This window comes from Gambusia affinis, linkage group LG18, assembly GCF_019740435.1.
Source record: "Gambusia affinis linkage group LG18, SWU_Gaff_1.0, whole genome shotgun sequence".
Taxonomy (NCBI): Eukaryota; Metazoa; Chordata; class Actinopteri; order Cyprinodontiformes; family Poeciliidae; genus Gambusia; species Gambusia affinis.
Window position 1 is genome coordinate 7,022,073 of NC_057885.1, and position 24,012 is coordinate 7,046,084.

Genomic DNA, 24,012 nt, shown 5'->3' on the forward strand with positions numbered 1-24,012 from the left:
ATGTATGATCCAGTAGAACTAATTTGTTTCTGCACTTCTTCATCCTGTAGCTGCTCCAGTCCACTGATCAGGTCTGTGTGTTTCTCTCTGCAGTAACTCTGAGCTTCTAGCCAGGTCTTCGTTTCTTGAATCAGGTGAAATGTCTTTGATCCACTAGTTTCTATGCAGCGAAAAGAGAAAACCGAGGCAAAGAACGCTTTACATTTCTAAATAAGAGAGTGAACATGTTGGTAAATATGAATAAAAAATTCAAAGTTAATCAGTTTTCCATTCCTACAACAGTAGTGGCTTAGTTCACTATACCTTCACTAACAACAATAAATTAACAACAAAGTAAATATGTTCTTACCGCTATAGCACAGAAAAATGCTCAGGGTATTACAGGACAAATCTCCCCACTTGAGGGTGTTCCACATAAACCCACAGTTTTCAACCCCTCCAACATCATTTGGTTCGGATGTTGAGGGGTTCCAGTTTGTCTCACTTTTATTGAACTCCACTTCAGATTGAGACCAGTACCATGTTTTGATACCGTTTGTTTGGTCATACAGACCAATCCAAGCTCCCCTCTGATCTCCAGCTGAGGTACTGATGAGTGTCTTCATGTCCTTCATGTTAGTCACTGTGGCCAGGTCAGTGTGTTTCTCTCTGCAGTACTGCTGAGCTTCAGTCCAGGTCTTATTCTCATTAATGTAGTGAAACTGATAGAGCTGACAGTCCATCAGATAATTCTGAGCTAAAAACAAAAACAAAACTTGTTTTAAATCACTTTACATTGCCAGCTTCATGTTAAGCAGAATAAAATATTTATTGTTATCATCCAATATTTGATAAGGGAAAATTAAATGACAATAATTTTGGATAAAATTTCAATAATAAAATGTAAATATAAGTTCTTACCCATAACAGTAAGAAGAAACAGATTCCACTGCATATTTACTTTGTCCGTCTATTTTGTTTAGAGATAAACACTAGAGAGGGAAAAAAAGCCAATATCAAACCAAACAGGTATTTTCCAGAAATCTCTCCTAATAAAATATCTACTAACATTGTTATTAAAGACAAACTTACATCTGGTTTTCTCCTTTTACATGGAGTCAAAATGATCCCACAGCTTGATGTTTGGTTGTAGACCGTCCTCAGTGAAATGTTCAGTTCCTGATGTTGTTTCTTGCATTTGCACCTAAATTCTATTTGAATATTCAAACTTTTAAAATAACCTCATATGCTGATGCAAACATGCAGCCGAATTGCATTTTTGTTCTGCAGAGATGTTATTTCTCCCTGCAAAAACAAAATTTTTACTGATCAAAACGATTTTAGAAAAGACAATATGATTAATTTTGTAATGGGCAGGGCCCCATTTTATTTAATTTCTATAAAAAATAGAATAAAATTGTGGAGGGCCCTCTGTTGATCAGGGGCCTTTGGAATTGTCCTAACTTTTCTCCCCCTCTATACGGCGCCCCTTACATAATCCTTTTTAAAACAACCTGTGTGTTCAGGGCCTAAGTAGAACATAAAATGACGGCTCCTCTTTCATGTCAGCCACCTAGATTTACCAGCAGGCTGCACATGAAATTTGACTTTAAGGTTTTAAGGTGGCAAAATGTGGAAAGGTTCAAAAAGTAAGGCTACTATTCTCTTTGTAAGGCACTCTGTGTGATAAGTTAAATCGGAAAAAGAAACTGTATAGTATTGTTTTTATTGGTTACTCTTTAAACCAAACTTGTCTCTTGACCTAAATATATTTATGAGTTTGATTTATTTGCAAAGGTTGGTGTTATCTATATATATATTTTAAAAAAACATAATTTATAAGATGTACCTTGTCAGCAGCCTTAATTTGAATCCTGTTTTCTGCTGGTATGAAAATTGTATTTATTAGCTGCTGCTGGACGCACGCTCAGTGCTATACTTGTCCTATTTTTCATATTTGTCACACCGGACATCCTGGTCTCCATAATGTTATAAATTATTTGAGATATGTATAACTCACTCAAGTATCTTTGAGTGATAATGTCATTTCACCAGAGAAAACAACGCTACACGTTTCTTTTGCAAATAAATGAAGTCAGTATTTAAAAAGAAAAAAAAAAGAAATAGAAAAGGAAAAAAAGCTCAAAATGCAATTGGACATATTTTTGGACATATTGGACATAAATAGGTCCAATATTTAAAAATATTGGACATATTTAGATAAATATATCATATGTACATAAATATATATTTTTGTTTGTCTTTTATACTTTGATGTAACAGCTGCTGGCCAACCCGGCTCTAAGACTGACTGTGTCTATTATGTTGTAGATTTTATGACGTAAGGGAATTTCATGGGAACAGCTGAGATACAATGAACATAATGTCAGTGTCTCTCATTTACATCATGTTCCATGGTATTAACAGGTAACTGCTGATAGGACTCAGTGAGTGGTATGTTTAACCTGTTTCCTAGGTACAGAATGTCAAATATAGATGTCAGCGTTTAACCTGTAAAATATTAATGCAGGCATTAAACACTCCTTGCCTTTTAAATTGTCATTTTATAAGATATACATAACAAATTATTGTTTTCAAACAAGATAATAAGTAAAACAGTCTCTTCTATTTAATAAGTAGGAAGTACATACTGTAGATTGCTGAATATACTGTTCAGAATGTTGTACTAAACGATGAGCTGTTACTGAGTGACAGAAATACCAATCTCAAATACCAATCTAAATGATTACTAGTTGTTATTTTACATCTTAAAATTAATCTTTAAGAGAACATAAAATGAGAACCACCTCTGTGTTGTTAAAGAACCGAGTCAGCTTATCTACAATTGCTTAAAACCTGATTTAAAACCTAAGATCAATGTCTGTGTCAAAAAATTAGGTGGAGTAAATTTGTCTAAAGACAAAAAAGTGATTCTCGGGGATCTGGGTGTGAGATGGTAGAGAAATTTGGTGGTGCACAACTCTGAAGATCAAAGTGCTTCTGACAGAAGTAAAGAAACATTTTCACTGCTCAAATAAATGAAGAGTACTGTAAGCTTTAGGATGTTGAACAGATGAAGTTAAACTTCTCTGTATCATTTTTTCTAAAACCACTTGTGATTTCCCCTCATCTCCATGGCTCCAGACATATCACAGTTGTCCATCGGTTCACCTTTGGCCGAGTTCTTATAGCTGACCACCTCATCACTGCAGGTGTAGCTCAGACCCGTCCAGACATAATCAGTCGATGCGTTCTTGACTTTCTCCTGGATCCATCTCTGTTCCTCCATGTTGGTGATGGTGACCAGGTCATGGTGATGATCTCTGCAGTGGTACAAGGCGTCCTGCCAGTTCATCTTCTCTTTGATCAGGATCACTTTATCTGAATTAATAAAAAAATGAATACCCATAGACAATCTCACTGTTGTCTTTGTTTTTAGACTTGTACTCTGAACAAATGGCTTGTCAAAAGATTGATTTAAAAACAATATCTCCAAATTTCAGTTATGATCACATGTATACATTGGTGTAAAGTCAAATGAGTATGTACCTGTTTTATGTTTTATGTAGTCGAACATTATATAGAAAGCTGTAATGTTCCACTTTTGAAAATAAATCTGTCAGGCTAATCCTTGGCACTTAGACGATAATTCTGATTGCTCTATTGCCTGATGGGACAGAACGAAAAAAAACTCACCGTCATAACAAATGAAGGGTTTTTCCCTCATTACTGCTATCAGTTTCCCACTTGCCTTCAACATCCAACACAGTCATGGCACATTGAACGTTGTCCTGTTGCTGTCTATTTTCCCTTGATTTCTGTTTTTGTTTTCCTCTGGTTCCCTGTGCTCCAGTGGGGTTTTATGGAAGTCTGCTTTCATCAAGACAATCACCACTCTCCAAGCTCCCAGCTCCTCTCTGCAGCTCCTCATCAAACTCTTCATGCCAGTGTCTGAAAGAGAAACTGCTTCCATCTGACCAAAAACTTGGCGTCCATGAACAGGCCGACTTACATGAATGTGTTCACAGATTTGATCTCTTTTGTGGAGTTGGGGATTCTTTAGGTGGTTTGTCCCACTGACTAGATCTGTGTGTTGGTCTCTGCAGTAACTCTGAGCTTTGAGCCAGGTCTTCTTTTCTTTGATCACTTGAAATTTCTTTTTTTGCTTCGTCTCTACGGAGAGTGCGCCTATTTTTAGAGCGCACAATCGGAGTTGCATTAATCTCAAAATGGTTTTCCACCACCAACATTATTATGAATGGAAAATAAACTTCAGGAATCCCACTAGCACTTGTACAATGGTGTATTTGGGCCAAGTAAAAATGAAAAACAAGGCTATAGTCACAGTATTGTGACAACATGTTAATATAATTCTAAAATAAAAATTTATTTAAATTTAAAAGTAAAGTCATGTTACCAGAATTAGGTCTCAGTAACAGACAGTCATTTGCACAATCCTTTTGAAGTTCTGCTGTTGATAATAATCAGATGCTGAGTATTTCCTTGTTTGTGAAATCAGTACCAAAGTATAACTACACAAAATATTAACGTCTTCATTTTACGGCAGTAAAATGAAGACAGTTCTCAATATCAACTGGGACAGTTCTCATAATATCAACTGGATTCTCGTAAATCATTACTTCATTCTCACAATATTCATTCTCATATTATTGCAACTTTATTCTAACATGAGACATGGGTTGTTACTTTTTATTAAGTTGTGACATCACAATAACATAAAGTATCCTGTGAAAAAGAGAATAAATAAAACAAATTAATAAAATACAATTAAGTTGTAATCTGTAGATTAGCCAATCAGCCCAGGTCTTTTGTTCCACACTGTAAAAAGCAACATCTTCAATTTAAGGTAAAATACCGGCAGCTGTGATTGCCAGAATTTTATTGTATCTATGTTGTAAAATTCTTTGATTGCCACAGCTGCTGATGTTTTACCGTAAATTAGAGAGACATTTTTACAGTGCAACTTTCACCCTCACAGTATTTAAACCCTTCTCCTGCTGACAGTCCTTACTGTTCCTCCTGTTAAACCCCGTTACCAGTTTTATCGCGTCACGTCTTCATGTTAAACCTGTTGCTGTCTATTTTCCCTTGATTTCTGTTTTTGTTCTCCTCTGGCTCCCTGTGCTCCAGTGGGGTTTTATGGAAGTCTGCTTTCATCAAGACATTCAACACTCTCCAAGCTCCCAGCTCCTCTCTGCATTTTGGTCCATCGATAAACTCACAACTCATGACACACAGAGTTCATTTCACTTCACAGAGTTCACCTAATTTCTAGTTTTCGATTAAGTACATTTTTCGATTTCTCATTCTATAAATGTAGCTCATCACTAGATCAGTTTGGTTTCCCATCCCAGGCCATTTCTGCCATAAATCCTCCATAAATAGTCACGTTTCCCTGTGTTATCAAAGGCTTTACTGTTTTCTGTTGAATGGACTCTGCCAACTGAATACTTGCTCTAAATCTTATACCTTGCCTGAAAAACGTACACCAATATTTGCATAAATATTTGGATATGACCGTTGACTAGATGAGCTGGATCACAGGAGACCTAATGAAGAATTCATTTTATTGGACTCTATATTCATGGTTTGGATTGAAGGATATCTTGAAATAACTGGGAAGATCACACAGTTGTTTCACAGAAATGACATTGGTCACGATTAACAATTTTTTATTTTTTGGGGAAAAGTACAATTCATTTGGGGATGCACAGTGGCGCAGTTGGTAGCACTGCTGCCTCGCAGCAAGAAGGTCCTGGGTTCGATTCCCGGCCCGGGGATCTTTCTGCATGGAGTTTGCATGTTCTCCCTGTGCATGGTGGGTTCTCTCCGGGTTCTCCGGCTTCCTCCACAGTCCAAAAACATGACTGTCAGGTTAATTGGTCTCTCTAAATTCTCCCTAGGTGTGTGTGTGAATGATTGTTTGTCCTGTGTGTCTCTGTGTTGCCCTGCGACAGACTGGCGACCTGTCCAGGGTGAACCCTGGCTCTTGCCTGGAACATAGCTGGACATAGCGACCCTCCCGACCCCATTAGGGATAAGGGTGAACAGAAAATGGATGGATGGATGGAGGATGTATAATGTGATTGTTGTAGCAATTTTCCCCAGTCCAGAAAGAATTTCTCCCAAGCGAGACAAATATACAACATTTTTTAATTCAGTAGTCAGTAATAAAAAGTGTACACAACAAAAATTCTCTTTATTTAGTATTTTAGAGAAATTTACACAGCCAAAATATACATCTACAAGTACAAGTGCTTTGTTATACAGATAGAAAGAAACAAAAAAAACATATAAAGCCATTAACTGCTGAAATATTTGTGACATTTTCTATTGTTTGAATAATAATTTTTGTTCCCTTAGCAGAGCTTTCACACAATCAAAAAGTGTATATCATATGAGTTAGACACAACCCCTGACCGTACTTATCGTATGAACATTTATACATTGCTACAGCAACATAAAGTAAATGCTCAATCAGTAAGAGTTCACATAAAAAATATTGACAATCAAAAAGAAAATGGTTGATTTTGCCAAACCGCTTTACTCCAGAAGTCATCAAGTGACATTATATGGCATTTAAAAAGAATGGAAGGCAAATTCCCTGAATATGCAATATATTTAAGTTTTTATAATGATAATAACCTTCCTAACTCTCAAGGAACAATTGCTACAGTATTGGCTCAGGACGAGCTGGCAGGAATATCTTTCAAGTTTATCTCCAGAGCATCAAGATAATCAAAGCTTCCTTAAAATTGGGACAAAAATTGACAGGAAAATCTTGTACGGAGTAGGCATTGATTAATTTCATTTATGACCCAACCATTTCGGTGCATATATACATATATTCTTTTTTTCCAATAATATTCTTTGATGCTTCTTCAGGATGTGTTTGTTTTTTACATTTTAAGGCTAAAATTTGTGGCTTACAGGATCCTATAAAACACTCTTGTGTATTTTTGAGTGTATTTTCTCATCTCTTCCTCTTTAAGAACCAAGAAACTCAACTATTGGTTGAACTGAAATCTAAATTAAAATCCACAAGAAGAAAAAAATTCACTACATCAAGTTACTGCATATCTATACATTGTTGTTAACTCATTTGACTCCAGCAGGAGCTACATCTTTATCATACCGATAGCTACATCTCTTTTTGTAATACAAAATAATATTTCAACATTTCATCTCGCCATGATTCATGGAGAATTGTTTACAGAACAGTTCTTCATTCCTATTGCAATCCCGTGTCTAAACATAAACTTTCACTTTGAGATGCTCTGATTCGATATTAAATATTTTTATCGGTTCCGATTGAAAAATAAAATTATTCTAGATAGGGTATCAGTGACAATGTGTCTGGTTCATAGGGGCTGATCTATTCAGTCCAATTCTATGCTTTGTGCTCTGACCGCCGTCGTTCTTCAGGGTTTGTTGCCGTTTACTTTTCACTTCTTCACTAAGTCAATTTATCGGGCGATGCTAAACCTCAGATATCGATATCGGAAGTGAATGAAAGTGGATCGGTGCATCGCTAGTTTTACTGGCAGTACAATGTGAGGACGTTCTCTTGGTTTCCTCGTATCAACACGGCGGGGCAGTGAAGGCCACACGTCAGAGTGTCCATCCAGGCCATGTACAAAGCACTGGGGCAATCGCTTTGAGGAACTGGAAGGCTCCTGCGAGGAAGGTACACAAATAAATTAGACGATAAATGTACGATTCCATCAGTTAGCTGTAAATGCTTTCTTCAGCCAGACATTTTCAGGTGTTTATAATCTCTACTCACACTAGAACAAGAGCGGCTTGTTTCGAATTCTTCCGAATGATTTCATTCAGCCTCACCTTTCTCTCAGACTGTAAAAGGTAAGCGAAACGTTAGATATTTTCATTGTACTACGACATATTTTTGACTCAAATATTTGCTATAAAACACCCACTTTCAGCTTAAAGGCCTCAAATTGCTTGTCAGATATCTTCCAGGGAGTGCTTTGTCTCAGCTCCTGCACCGAGACGCCTTCCTGCTGCTCATCATACAGCCTGAAGGGGGCGACGCTGTCCACAAACCTGCTCAAGCTGAAACGAGAAAGCAGAGGTCAATTTTCCTGAACAAACACACGGCCTGAAAGTGAACACATACAAATGGAAACCTGTGAAAGTGAGTGAGTCTCATTGGAACACCGTTACGTTGGTACCAATTCTGTAGATTATTTATTTAAAGTACATTCCTCTTTTTTGTGCTTCATAAACATAAAAATAGATATATCATTACATTTTCTTACCTTTTAGGATGAGGGCGTTTCTCAATGTCTGTCATGACTATAACCTCACTAACGTCCAAACGAAACCTCTTCAGTAAAGTCATCATCCTAAAATATATAAGATAACATCATATTCACTGCATTATACAGCACTTCACTCTAATCAATAAAACTGTGTGATAGAATTAAAATAATACCCTATATAAATACTAATCAGTATGTTGAAGGATGCAGAGATAGCCGGCGCCAGCTTGTTCTAATCAAACGACTGCTCAGCAGAAGGACATCTTATTCTTCATGTTTATAAGATAGTTTATAGCACAATGATGCTGATTGGCCTAATTCAGTTATACTGTTCTTAGTAAATGTTCTAGTTTTTATCTTATGAAACTGTGAATCACGTTGCAGCTGCATATGCTTTGATTAGAGCTGAAACGTACAGTAGACTAGGGATGATTTTCAATAAAAAGAGAGGTGCGGCAGAATGCGTTTTCAGAATAGGTAGATTGTAACTGAAACACATCTCTGTCCGTTCTCCTCGTGAGTAAAAAGAAACTAACTCTCTTCTGTCATTCCTGTTTCTTTCATTTTGATGTTCTAGGTGCTTAGACCTGACACTGTGTATAGAAGTGCTCAAACAACTTGATTTCAACAAAGAGATGAATAGCAAAACATTTCTTTTCTCTTCTGAGTCTAAATCGTTCTTGGAAAACCTACTCGTCGCGACCCTTCTCCATGTTTTGTTCGTCGCCCACGGTGAAAACTCGGATCTTGCATCGGCGCCAGCGTTTCCTTCTGGTGATCAGGTAGGGCACCAGTAGAGTCAGACCTTAAAACAGACAGAGTGATTATAAATGGTGGCAGTTTGTACCGCTGATCTGAATAGAAGTGACGGGAACACATTTATCTTAAAACCTGGTTATAAAAGTATTTAGTCATAAAAGCTACAAACTTTACAAGTAAACTCTAATGTTTAAGGCACGTCTCACAGCTTCTCTTGCAGGCAAAGCTGTTCATACAGTCAATATTTTTTATTCAAAATTACGTTCTGTTCCTTTAACATCTACAAAGATTTCTATATCACAAGAATCTGAAAACTCATTAGGTAATAAGAATAGAAATCATTCTTCTTTTGATTTTTAATTACAGAAATGAAATGTCTGTCTTTTTTTTTAAACAATTGCACAGTCTTGATCCAACTGTAGGAAGGTTTGAAAATCACTCTCCCTGCATCACTGCTTTTTAGTGGATGTGTTTTTCTTTTTCTGAAATGCTGTGTTGTGACGTGACAGACCTTCCAAAAAGTTACATTTTTGTCCCATTAGTGCACAGAATATTTCCCCAAAGATCTTCAATATGCATTTTTTGGCAACTGTAAGTCAGACTTTCTAGATCTTTTTGGTTAGGAGATGTTTTTACCTTTGGAAGGCCCCCATTGCTACTATTCTTATTAGCCTGATCACGCCCGGAAAGGTTTGCAGCAGTTTCATGTTTTTCTTTTATCTATAAATATCTAAGACTAAATCCCTTTCAAATCCGACGTTGGCCTGTTTTACTCACCTCCATCGTCTGCTATCCAGTAGACATCAATGGTTTTCTTTCCCTGGTTGCTTTGAAACACGGTGTTCATCTGATCGCTGCTGCTTTCGTCAGACATGTCATCAGCTGAAAGACGAGGAGAAGCTTTAGAGGAAAGAAAAACAATCCCACATAAACTAGCACGTGTTTTTAATGGCTTATTGTGTGAGCAAATTTATTCACGTACGATTTTAATTGCGTTTCTTGATTTATGGAAACACCTGAATTGTGAAATGGTAACAATATTTTGCGCACATTTGTAATGGAAATAAAGCTACTGAAAATGGCAAAACCCATTGCTGCATCGGTATCAAATGACCATACAAACGCCACGTTTCCTGCCTCTTCCACTTCCCCTCCAGAAACAAGCAGCGACAAGACGAAAATAAATATCGATTGTTAAAATCAGTCCATTTTATTTGGCAGAGCGATACGATACGCTAAAAAAGGACAGCTATCAACCGATAACGATGTTTGTACTGATACTGATAAGTTGTGAATCCTGAGAAACATCGCAAAACAAAAACTACCAAAACAGAACCTAAATTCACTTAAATTAGTTCACATAAACATTTGCTATGTTTATGTGAACAAATGTAATGTTTGTTGTGTTATTCATTTTCTGCAAAAGCCTGAAAAACTTTGACCTTTGCTAATAACGTGAACACGCAACGCGAGTCGCAACTTTGTGAAGAGAAGTTAAGAATCATGAAGACATTTTGAGTTTTAACATGCAAGAAATATTGAAACAGAGTGAGAGTCAATATTTACGGTACCTAGCTGAGGTTTGTGTTTACACAAAAGGACGCTTAATCATTTGTGTTGCTGCATCAGTCAGTAACTTGCAAGTGGAGAAACTTTTACTTTAAGTGAAAGTGGAACAGAAATACATGCTATGGCAGCAACAGCTGTAATTACTTTACTGTAAACAAAAGAGGCAGAAAATGCACTCTGAAAACAATGGACTGTAATTGTTTTGAATTTCATTTTGCCACCATGTTTATTCCAATATAAAAGTTCAGACCAACAGAATTTTATATTTTCACTAACCTGCCACCTCATCCGTTTCCTCCTCGTTGGCTTGCTGGTCCGGATTGTCCACATTTTCATCGGCCTCAAAGCCCTGGTTGACTGTGGGGTTCAAACAACATGGTCAGATCCATGTTAGTTTAATTAATATTTTATGTGGCAAAGTCCAAAAATAAAATATTGTTGAGTAAAAAAAAAAACAAAACAAAAAAAACCTTCAAATTCTAAATCATCCGAGATATCCAATCCTTCCACCATCCTTAAGATGCACAAACCGTAGTTAGAGTCAAACGTATCACTGTAAAAAAAATAAAATAAAATAAATCAGAAAATCAGAAATTCTCTTTTAAACCACATATTGCAGCTGCTGTTAGTTCAGAAATGACATAATTTGAGCCAGTTGAAAAAAATAAATCTCTCTTACTAAATGGTGCTGATGTAATCCTCGATGCTTTCCGGAGCGCTGTCCCTCCAGTTCGTCTTGAAGCCCAGAACCAGAGTGTTGGGTTTCAGTTTACCCAGACCGGACGCCTTGAAAACATTGAAGGTGAACAGTTAATGTGATGAGATTTTGATTAAAACTTCAAAACTCACGGGAGTGGATGATTATGGCCGTAAGAGTGCTGACACGCTTTGAATCTGAGAATACTGGAAACTTTTACTCGTCCGCTGCTGCAGTCAGAGCGAGGTGGGTAAAGCGTACCGTTACAGTGCGGGAGAGGCTGGGTCATCGTACCGCTAGAGTGCAAGGGGGTGGTAGCGTATCGCAAGAAGGTGGGAAGAGGTCTGACTGTACATTAACCTCCTCTCCGTCCGTTTCAATTTCTTTTGTGTTACAAACGTAATAGCTACAAAATACTTACAGCTAAAGTATTTTTACTGAAAAAATAGAAAATTGAGCTTGTCATCTTCATAAAGAGACCAAGCTTTTGCATGTACTCTAAACTGTTCAAGAACAACAGCTGATTAAATTTGGGTGTGACTTTTCAGCCGTTTTTGGTGGGTTTTGTACCGCCGGTTAAGGGGCTAAATATTGCTAAAGCACTTCATTTGATGGAATATTTATGACAAGGTTTGTCGTTTTTAACCTTTTTAACAGGTTTATTTCTGGATACCTGCCACACTCACTGCAACACACACTCCAAAATAAACTGAAATTTGTAGGTTTTCCACCCTTCCAGAGTTCTATTAAGTTTGAATTTGCAGTTATTCTTTGATATTCTTGGATTCCTTCAGTAAACATATTGGGAAATGAATAAAATAAAAAAATTTTCTTACCTGTAGCAGCTGCTTAGCTCCAGCCCTTAAGCTGTCAGCAGTGAGAGAAGTGTAGAACGATCGCACCTTCCTCTTGTTCAGCCACTTAACCAGGCAGTCTGTGGCGTCCTCAGGCCGCGTCTTTACATCCTGCTCCTAGAAAGGACAAAAAAATAAAATGAATGTCATTGATAGGAAGATTCAGTGAAAGAAAAATGGGACTGAATGGCAACCAGAAATGCAGTTACAGTGTTGATAAAATGTAGCTTAATGCTAATTTTCTAAGGGGATTCTTAGGATATATGACCAAAAGCTGCTACCAGTATAATATCGCCACAGATCATGAGGCAGATGTGCTTCGTGAAGGTGCAGACAAAGTCCACCAGTGCGGGCCGCTGGTTTGGAGGACCGGTCAGGACGAGACACTGAGGCCTGGAAGAAGACAGGAGAAAGCAAAAAAATGGGAATTGGAAAACGCTTTGGACAAAATGCTGGACAAAAGATTCAAATCACTCAAATTTTTTTACATTTCAAGTCCAGAGAGCTAAGAGGGGATTTAATAAAGTGTGGACTTTATTGGGCCATTTGACCATCTTCAAATATAATGTTTTTGTCTCTTTAGAGCCACTCCTTTAGCTTTTATGTTAATATCATGTAAAATTAGATTTCTACTAAAGAGCAGACATGTTGCACCCATTTATTAACCTCTATACATTAAGGTGTCCCCCTTCCCCAAAAAAGAAAACACACACAAAATAAAATAATTTCTTGTTATTGCTGGGAATAGACTCAGACTGTTTTCCACATCAGAAAAAAAAAGCAAAATAACATGAAAAATGTTCCATGTTGCCTGAATTTCAAACATTTAAAACAGTTTTCTATTACCGTAACTTCTTCGTTTTTGTTATACAAATTTACAAAATTAGGATTAAATGAGTTTTGCCATGTGCCAGTCAATGCAAAAAGATCTAATTTAAAACTGGTTGATTGGTGACCAGTCGGTAACGATCCAGTCAAATTTACTGTAATTCTCCCACATCTTGCGCTATCTCTTGTATAGCATTGGCTGAAATTAATTTGAGGGTTAGGGTTACTCTTTTAATCGATGGTAAATTGTGAAAATAACTTGCTAGATATTGGAAAGTCCAGTTGTTATGGATAAATAGGCAAATATATTTACTCACAGGACTTTTAAAGAACTGCGTAAAATTGAAATAAGCAAAAAAATCCAAGAACTGGATGAGTAAGAAAATTTTAAAAAATGAATAAACAAAGGAAGGATCATTATTGGGTTGATGAAAATATGTTGAAAATTGGCAATTTTCTTTAGGACGACTCACCTGAAATTCTTCACATGATCCTCCACTCCGGTCAGAGAGACGGAGGAAGACAAAGCGATGTTGTATGTGCCTGCCTGCATCGACGAACCCCAGTTTACCTCTGTGGAAAGGGAAACATTTGCTTAGCAAGAGCAGATGCAGCAAAACATTTTCTGCTGAACGTCACTCAGCTGAACTGAGCTCAGGTTCAACCAGCTGCACCCACTCGGTTTGTTGTAGTTGACGTATCCAAGGAGGAAGACGATGATGCACCAGGTGACCAGGGCGGCCCACCAGGTGAACAGGAACATCAGCACCACAGATATGACCGCCCCAAACAGAGCCACCCATTTGCTGTAGTAGTGGAAGGACGGCCTCCAGCCTGAAAGAGTCGACAAATAAGACGTGTTTTCTTTTGTTATCTGCCTTAAATAAGGGGTTAAAAGTTTGTCTAAAATGACCAGGTGTAGTTTTGATATTTCTCTCTGAAAAGGGTTGTTGGTCATGTTTATCCAATCTGCTATGTGAACTGAGATGCTGAACCAGCTGACTCATACAGAGTATAAAGAGGCAGAACTTTAGGTTGTTACCTGCAGAGTTGGGTAGTAACTAGTTACTTATACTTGAGTAACTTCTTTTGAAAAATGTACGTTAGGAGTCTTTTTACTATGCTGACTATTATTTGACTTATTTTATTATGAAGTATTTCTACTTTTGAGTAAAATTTCTGGATTTTCTACTCACTGCATGAAAAACAAACATGTTTTAACCATAAATTTCTTATACAGCTACTTTTTACATTTATTTGAATTATATTGAAGTACTGCTACTTTTCCTATCTGTGCTAAGGTATTTTCCTTAGCGCAGATAGGAAAATCCTTGGGGACTTAAAGTGTTTAGTCTTACAGATCGGTTTTATTTCTGTTTTTAATTTGGGATTTTTTATATCTGCTTTGGCGACAGACTACTACAAATAACCTTTTTTTGAGTGTGCTCATGGGAAAAAAATTAAACAATAAAAAAAGTAAATAAATGTATAATGAACAAATCTCCCTCAGTCATAAGAAAAAGTGAAGTGCTCACTTAAACAATCTTTCTTGCTGAAAAAAAACACAATTGTAATCTGAGATTATTTGTATTTTATGCATAACATTTTGTTTTTAATCAGTCATTTTGTTGTTCAAAATAACCTACATTGCATATTATTTGCTATTAAAATAAACTCCATTATGGGTATCTGTTATTTGCCCTACTATGTCAAGGTAGGGCTAATTTCAGACATTAGCAACAGCAATTATTTAATAACAAATTTTAGATTATGATATTAACTGCAAACAGATTAATATTTTTTGAAAAAGGTAATCGACTTACCAGGGGAATTGGTGATGGACGCATGAAAACAACTGAAGTTAATCAGGCAGTAGGAGCAAAGGAAGAAATTTGAGATTATGGGAGCGATGGCGTTAAGGTCCGCTGCATCGCCACATGGGGGGCAAAAAGACAAAATGTAAACTTACACCGTTAACCTGTGTAAAATATGAATAATCATTTACAAAAATATCATATCGCACACACCAACAAGGATGACGGCTGTAGCAACAATGTAGCAGAGAACGTAAGCTCGATATGGCTCGTTGTTTTTCCCATAACCTTTCCCAAAGAAAATGATGTACGGGTATATTTGGTCCTTGCACAGACACTGGAAAACAAAGAGAGGAATTAATTTTTTTCCCAATGATTACACACAATTTAGTGTCATAACTCAATACTTTAATAGCAGGATGTTGTCTCACCTGAAAGACTTTGGGTGCAGAGACTAGAAAACCCAAGGCAGACGATAAAGTGGCAGCAAAGATACCCACAAGGATGATGTAGTAAACACCGGAGAGTTGTCCAAGAACCTGGTTGGAATATTTGAGTAAAATCAACAGGAGATCATTTTGTACAACCACCTTTAAAGATTGTAAATGACACTTAAGCGAAACAGTCAAGACTATCTATCCAGGACAATGAGTTTGATTGATACATTGAAGTTGTTGGCGAGTCCATATTGACAGGTCCGTGTCTGGCTACAGGCTGTGAAGTTCCAACCCAATTTACACGCCAGTCCCACGCAACCGTCCGTGTTGTTTCCCGTCAGGATGTGACTTATATTCCCAGAGGCGTCCCGCACTACACATGACCCTGGAAAAAACATAAATACTCCAAGTCTGAACTGAGCTTTCTGGTATTTCTTATCACATTTTTTTGAAAACTACTGTTTCTTTACTACATGGACGCTAAACCAGAAAATTCCCTCTTGCATTTTCATTTGGCTCAACAATTTTAATGACAGTCAGTATTGGCAAACACTAACTTCAGCAAGCTCAAATATATACTGAGCCAATCAATAATTAGACAAAGCGAAGATAGTATTGTGATAAAAGTAACCCACCGGTAGTTACTGCTATCACCAGGTAGCTGAATGTTGTCCAAAAAATAGCCCACAATGTGCCCTTTGGGATAGCTGTTGCAGGGTCCTGCGAACAGAAAGCTGATCATCACCTTGCTCCTTGATGCTCAATGTCTTTCTTTTGGACTTGTTGCGATTCAAACCTTTAGATCTCCACAGATGTTGACCCCGGACATAATGCCAGTAGCAGCAGGAAAGAAAATGGCAAACATCCGGAAAAAATTGCCGTCAGGACCTCGCCAGTCTGGTGTGAGGTTCTCGACAAAAATATCGCCTTCAGAGAATGTTGACATAGAATCAGATATTGTGTTTCCAATTACGTCGCCAACAGCAGTATTTGGTGGAAAAGAGAAGAGTTCTTTACCTCGGTATCCGAAGATGCCCAAGGCCTGCTTCTCAGTGTTTGAAGGGATTACGGTACCTATAAGGTAGTTTGCGAAGGACACCATAAGTGCTATGAAGAACAAAATCTGGGCCTGAAAGCAACAGAATATAAGTTACTTATAAACAATGATTAAGTCAAAGAAAATTTTATGAACTTAGCAAAACAGTGTTGCTTTGTCGCACAACATTTTTCCACAGATAGGCTCACCTTGGACTCCCACTCCATTCCAGCCAGAACAATCATAAGAAGAATATTGACTGTGACTACGCCAATAATGCGGACATCGTTGATTGAATCCACCATGATGGCACCAAAGTCCTAAAATGAGTGACATAATTCTCAAAAGAGCTATGCAACAAATTGAGTATTAATATAGAAGGCGTAATACGATGAAACCATTTATGGAAATTCTTTGTGTGTTTAAATCGTTTTTCAAAATATATGCATGAAAACCTGCACTGACATTCTTTTCCCATACACTAAAAGCACATTAAAATACACTCACTAAACTTATAACTATGACTTTTTTTCACTGAATAAAATAAGCATTGACACAAAATGAAACACATCCACTTACATGCATCAAATCACGAACCACCAATGAAAAACCAACAGTGTGAAGCGAACAGGCCAGCGCATTTGCAATGGCGAACACCAGTCCAATTGGTCCTCCGATTTCAGGACCCAGCGTACGGGAGATCATGAAATATGCACCACCTGCAAAATGTTTCACACACACACAAACACAAAAAGGACTATTTTTATGAAAAGCTAACAAAAGAATACTCAAATAATAAAACACAGATTACAGCTATATTTGTGTTGCCTCTCAAAATTGTTCATATCCTATCAACCAATTTTTTTTTTTTTTTTACACTTTATTATGTCAGTCTACATTTCTCTTTTGGAGAAATGTAAAGTAAAAGAACGCATGTTTTATCAGAATATCTAGCCATAGATTCTACTTTTGAACATCACTTGACGATGTCATATTAACACATGGACATGTTTGATTCTAACATAGCTCTGGCTGTGTCTAAGCACCAGTGGTGTGAACAGATGTTTGTGGGTTAGGGGCTCATAAAAAAGGGCACCTTATACAACAAAAGGAACTGCTGGCAGATTTTTAAATGCATCTCTTGCACTAATTTCTAAATACCACAACAAATGTAAGCAAAACTTTGTTGATATTCCACTAATGTTGAATGTTTCTATTAAGTAAGATACAGTTAAAATCACGTCAATAACTTTGATCACGTGATAAGTCGTTAAACAACATACGACTGGATGAGATACGCCCAGAGTTTCTTAACTTGTGGGGTAGTGATGAGGCGACTCTGCAATATCGCATGGACATCGGGGGCAGTTCCCCTGGATTGGCAGACTGGGGTGGTGGTCCCACCAGAGGGTGTGCTCCAATTATAGGGGAGTCACACTCTTAAGCCTTCGTGGCAATGTCAATTCCATCAGATAGTCAAACCAAGGACTCAGGAAGAGCAGGGTGGTTTTTGTCCTGGTTGTGGATCACTGGACCTGCTCTACAGCAGGGACCCTCAGCAGGGTCCTGGAGGGTGCATGGGAGTTCGCCCAGCCAGTCTACATGTGTTTTGTGTACTTGAAGAAGGCGTTTGACTGTGTCCATCAGGGAGCCCTGTTGGGGGTTCTATGGGATACCGGGCCCTTTGATACGGGCTGTCAGGTCCCTGTATGACCGGTGTCAGAGTCTGGTCCACATTGGTGGCAGTAAGTCGGGCTCGTTTCCGGTGCGAGTTAGACTCCACCAGGGCTGCCCTTTGTCACCAATTCTGTTCATTACTTTTATGGACAGAATTTCTAGGCGCAGCCTTAGGATTGCATCTCTGCTTTTTGCAGTTGATTTGGTCCTATTGGCTTCACGAGGTCGTGATTTGTAGCTCTCGCTGGAATGGTTCGTAGCCGAACGCAGCCATTGCCAATTTATATAAACTTACACACGAAAATGAGTACTTTTGTCTTTGTTGTTATTTTTCATTAACAGTACAAGCATGTTATCAGAATAAAACACAGTAAGGATCTTTGCAAGGAAATTCTCAAGTGTTTTTGTCTTCCATTGCTTACTTTGTTGTAGAACAAATTTAATGTATTAATAAAAGTGTCTTTGTTTTCTCTATTTACACAGATAAATTGTGTGCATCATGTCATTGTTCCCTTCATGTTTCTCTGCTGAGTACAAAAATTTCAAGTGTACACTAACGTCAGGCAGTAAAGTGATGTATAATTTGTTTGTACTGATGACCCAAGCTACATATTTCCCATCATTTTTAATTTACAATATTGCAAATAAATTTGTACATTTAATTACTTTGCACATAGATTCACCTGATATCACCCTCCCATTGGTGGCAATAGCAGAAATGGACAGCGCAGTCACAGAGGTCACCACCACAGCCATCAGGATAATTACACAAGTCAACACTGTCAGAAGAGGAATATATATATTTATTAGTCATAATTATAACTCATTTCTGTATTTTCTTACCTTCCTTTCCTTTCCAAGATGTAGAAGTCAAATCAAGTATCCAAATCATTACAAACATAATTCATTCACAGTTTTAAAAAATGTGTAACAGCATGTTACCACATTGTGTACATCAAATAAACTTAGTTCCAAAAACCTGGAAGGTATAACTCACCAACGCCTGCCTGAGACGTGATCCATGACAGACGAAGGAACATGATAACTCCCCAAATGTTCAGCATGCAGCGCATCTGTTCCCAAAGAAACAGAAAACAACCGTGGGACATTTGTACAGTGACCAGGTGAGTGTGCTGAAAGTTTAGCTGCCAATTCAGAAATACACATATATATATATATATATATATATATATATATATATATATATATATATATATATATATATATATATATATATATATATTTATTTTATTTTTTTTCTTTATTAATGTTGCATGTTTAACATTTCCGTTACCCGCATTAAATTCTGTATGAAAGAAACAAAATCTCACCATGACACCAATTATCCAGCCAAATCTAACTGGAGCTTTGCCCTTAGGACCTTCAGACTCTTCGTTTTCCATATCTGGTGCCGGCAGGCTGCCTGAGTCAGAGGCGGACGCTCCGTCCATTCCGATGTCCACGACCTTTAATGCAACGGAAAGAACCAGTGAAACTAAACCATCTGACGGCCTTAAACTGTTAAATAATTTGTTTAAAGGGGCATTGTTAGGTGTTTTCCAGGTACATCAAATCATTTTATAGCACAAAATGTTACCTTCAGTTGTTATAAAAATGCTACGTTTATCATATGTGACTTAAAAAAATGTAACACCTAAAAGTGTGTCCTCTGTCTCTTTAAGAAAGTTCTCTTTCCAACAATCTGCCTTCAGGAAGTCAACAGAACATGGCTCCTCTATTAAAACTTTAACAGCATTTTTACCAACATTGCACTGAGTTGTATCTCTTTTAATGAGCTTTGCAGATGCTAATTCCAACAAGTGTTCGCTAATTGGCTCTGGCTAGTCTGAAGGAGCTGAGTGGGGGAGTCACATAGAGGGCTGCTTTGTGAGGTGGAAGCCATTTTGGACATCTGAATGGTTGCCATGGGAAACTCAAGGTTACACTCCAAGTATGATTTTGGTTATAACATGATGTAAAGCTTTAAAAAAAGCAAATTTTACATAATACTGCTGCAGTCTGAATAATAATACATTTTAAATACATATTTGTCACATTTCATTTAAAGGGGCTAAATGTCATCAGTTACACTCCTTATGTTTTCCAATATGCTGCCACTGATGTTGCAAAGAAATCGAGTGCACATAGCAGAAAAATGCATTAATAAAAATTAGCCAAAAGCCATGAACTAAAGAACAAACGTACCTCAGATGTCCTGCGCAGGATTCCAAGAGACGGCCTGGTTTTTATCACCTGGCGTGGCAAAGAATTGGCGTAATACTCCAGCTGGGGCACCATGTCCATGGTGCTGTAGACGGAGGACCTGCGCAGCTCTGCCCTGGAGCCGCGACGCTCTGCTGTGCTGCATGACAAGATGCAGAAGCATGTCTATCAAACTGTAGCTTTTGTTTGACATCTTCCAGCTCCATTTTTGCTGCTTGTTGCCAGTGCAGGGTGAGTGAAGAGCAAATCGTCGAGGATGATTAACTGATGGGAGTGGCGCAGGGCAAGGCCAAATATGCATTAGTGGTGCAAAGCTCTGCGCTTGTTACAGTCTGTTAAACGTCCACAACTTTTTTTTTCAACATTGTAAACAACCTGCTCCTCTAAACTATAAACGGTAGATTAACACAACCTTATATTGGGCATTCTCATTCTCAACACTCTATCAAAGCCTGGTTCTGATCCAAACTCACCATCAAGCATATCATTTCAACCCAACCCAGTCCTATTTTTGGGCTGGGATAGAGGATCAGGCTGATATCTTCTTTAGAAGGTATTTTGCTTTTATTATTGGATTGATAGTCTGCATTGCCCTCTGACTTTGAAGAGAATAATTATAATATCTATAATATCATTGTCACAAATTACTCTGGTATTTAGCAAAAACATTGAAATTCCTGCCAGACCTCAAACATTAAAAGTCCAGTTGGATTTTATGTCAGATGACGAGAAAAATAGTAGTGTATCTTTTTTTTAGTGTGTCAATATTGTTTTAAGGTAAACAGTTTTTAGTTGACACAGCTGATTAGCATTTCCTCAAGCTGTGGAAAGGTTTATAAAACATTATTTCCTGATGGCTTTGTTGGAAGTAAAACACAGCAGCATGGGAGGGCGGGCAATTTGTCATCCATTCCTAACCGATAGGAAAGCTAAACTGCACTTCCTATTGAGAGAGAAAAAAAATAATGCCAGTCCAAAATGTGAAAAAGGACTTTTAATGACGGCACCAACCTGGACTCCTCATTGGAGACGACGATGGTGGGAGGGATTCGGAGCCCATCGCCTCCATTTACGGTGCTGCCGTTAAAGTGGTGTGAGGAGTACCTGGGAGGTCCCTCCTCATTGCTGGAAAAATGCACACTGTGGGCCGGTACTTTAGGTTTGGACCCAAACTGCCCCATCAGCTCGTCCTTGTGCTTCCTGTGGAGTGATAGTCATTTGACTAGAATACACTAAATTAACAAATTCACTTTTTTATTTATTTTTATCAGCATGCTAAACTTTCTGACCAAAATCATGATTAACAAGGGACATGAGTTTAAAAAAAACCCTTAAAGGAACACTGCAAATTTTGCAAGAATGTAAATAGAATTTTGTAATGCCACAAAATAAACAATATGGAACAGATATTGATATTTTCTTTAGTTTTGAATCTTTTTGACATCATATATGAAGAGTCCATATTGCACATAGAGTAGTTTTCATTTTCTGACTGTACATTGGCTAAGCGCACAAAATAAGTGAAATTTGTATATGCTTCATGATATATTACTTTGGTGTGAACTCCCCTAGCAACGTGATGTTTCACTCGCATCATACTTGGTAAATAACAATATGACAAATTCTGGCAAATACAATTTCACATGCAAATATTCTTCCAGTTTAAGACATTATGAAATCTGACGTCTCTCCCAAATGAGAAGCAAAGAACAAATATTAATCCATGTTCCAATTTTTGACTCTGAAAGAGAGTTATTAAGGCTAATGTCAAATAAAAAGCTGAATGACGGAAAGAGAAAAAATCTTATACTCACAAGTGGTTCTGTAGCTGATGAAAGAGCTGCTTGATCTGTCCCCAGATCAAACATACACCCCAGATCAACACACCGCAAAACTCTTGTAATTTATACCTTGGTGAGGCAGGTTACATCCCTCCCATTTACTTCATGCACTTTCCTCCCCCTCAGACACACACGCACACACACACACTTACATAGTCACACTCATTCTGTCTTCTAAAAACACCCACACACCCAGACACATGCACATGGAAAGGTATGCGCGCACAGTCACACATGTGTAAATGCGATTCTATAACAGCTTTTCTTGAGCCACAAATGTTTTCCAATCACCCGATGTGACCTCTAGTTTCTGGAAGATGGTGTTTGGAAATGTGAGTCTTAGACACAAAACTATGGGAGCGTGAACCGCTGGTTTGGTAGCGGCAGAGTTATTGGAGTAAACAAGGAGAACAAGCGGGTGAAAAGTTGCCATGGTGGCTTTGAAAGATTAATAGGACTTGCTTATGCTGCTACCCAACGTGAAATCAGTTGACTTTCTTTTTTCCCAAACTTTTTTATCTTCAATTTTACATTTACCTGAGCTGTGTTACAACGTACAAATACCACAATAAAAAGCTACACAATAAAATCCCAATGTTAGATCTATTTTTTTTTCCATTTCAGATGGAGATCTTCTTTACTTTTAATTTTGAAAACTAGTTTGAAATTCAAACTTAACACTTTTTAAAATGACTTCGTATAAGAAGTAACTCAACTTTATTTATTTTTATTTTTATTCTGGAACTGTTGACAGTACATGGGCTTGTAGTGTTTTCTAGATCAATAAAAAACAGTTGTCACTGACCATAGTAAAAATAGTATCTGGGCCCCCTATGCCTCTCTATTCCATTTTAGTCCAAGCAAGAATTGATTTCAGGAACGTCAGCCAAATGCCATCCAATGATGCCAAAAACTCACTGATCGATTTCTATTCATAAACTAGCGAATATCTGAGATTTCGACAATGTGCTACAGGTGTTACAGGAAACCAAGAATTGAGTATTGCAGATACACTGAAGCAAAAACAAATAGGTTCTTGAGTTTGCATGTTCTACATTGTCCTTTAACAAAGAAGTTTTGGTTAAAAAAAAAAAAAGCCCGACTAACAAACTATAAAAAAACATCAAAATAACTGAGTGCCCATTAACATGTGGAGATTTTTTACTTTTTTAGCAGTGTGTTCTCCATAGCCCTGCTATAATTAGACTCGCTGTCAGGCGTTGAATACCCGACTTGCACACAAAGCCTTTGTGCTTCAGCTGAAGCCCCTCATTGCACCCACGCTGCTGGAAGAAGAAGAAAAGGAAAAAGTCTGGTACGTCTTCGGTTATCCAAAACTGAAATATCAACCTTTTTATGTTCTGCTTGGTGCAAAAGGAAAGAACAGAATGTTTTAATTTTTTATAACTTTAGAAACTTGGACTTTGCTGAAACGGTTTGAAATACTGACATGGTGATGAGAAGGTTTCTATAGGAGACTTTATATCTTTGAGAAGGAATTGAGGTTCACCCTTTACCTTATCGCTTTGTCTCATTAAGTTATGCAGACATTTGTCATATGTCTTATCACATGTCCTAGTCTCAACTGCAACGCCTGCATGACTTCATTTTTGGTAGCCACTCACTGGAGTCTAAGGGCCCCTGCAGACATTCAGGTGCAGCCCAGATTTTTTGAAAAGGTCAGTTTTGCTTGGACGCGGTAGCAGTGGACACAAAAACTGAATTAATATTCCGTTGACAAACCTGAAATCTGTTCTTCTCCTGTACTGAGTAGAGCATTTTTAAGTCAGTGTATAATGAAGGTCATCATTACTTATCTAACTGTATTTAACATATTGGCTTCTTGAAGTATGTTACTTAGTTAAATGGTAGCACAAGGAGTCATTTCATTGGTACTTCTTGTGGTTGTGTGCTGTGGCATTTTTGAAGACCTGCCCATTAACAAAACAAACAATTTTATAAAAACACTTGTTGCATCTTTGATGGTTGTGCAGG

General features: G+C 37.6%; 1 protein-coding gene across 2 annotated transcripts; it reads right to left on the reverse strand.

Moving 5' to 3' along the window:
* Positions 1-6,180: 6,180 nt before the first annotated feature.
* LOC122819849 (solute carrier family 12 member 3-like) lies at positions 6,181-22,069 on the reverse strand. Of its 2 annotated transcripts, none has more exons than XM_044096860.1 (28): positions 21,991-22,069; positions 21,188-21,376; positions 20,159-20,315; positions 19,285-19,419; positions 18,951-19,026; positions 18,637-18,732; positions 16,856-16,995; positions 16,486-16,596; positions 16,258-16,369; positions 16,037-16,167; positions 15,876-15,960; positions 15,468-15,625; positions 15,235-15,342; positions 15,017-15,140; positions 14,813-14,914; positions 13,668-13,823; positions 13,463-13,562; positions 12,443-12,554; positions 12,144-12,278; positions 11,290-11,396; positions 11,081-11,163; positions 10,887-10,967; positions 9,819-9,923; positions 8,976-9,087; positions 8,280-8,366; positions 7,938-8,073; positions 7,787-7,854; positions 6,181-7,676 (listed from the first exon to the last, which is right to left on the reverse strand). In XM_044096860.1, the coding sequence occupies exons 2-28, from the start codon at positions 21,355-21,357 to the stop codon at positions 7,538-7,540; spliced, it is 3,126 nt and encodes a 1,041-aa protein (XP_043952795.1). In that variant the 5' UTR covers positions 21,358-21,376; positions 21,991-22,069; the 3' UTR covers positions 6,181-7,537. The 2 variants fall into 2 exon arrangements, with proteins under 2 accessions (XP_043952795.1, XP_043952794.1); XM_044096859.1 differs by having other exon boundaries at positions 9,819-9,941.
* Between the last annotated feature and the right edge of the window lie 1,943 nt (positions 22,070-24,012).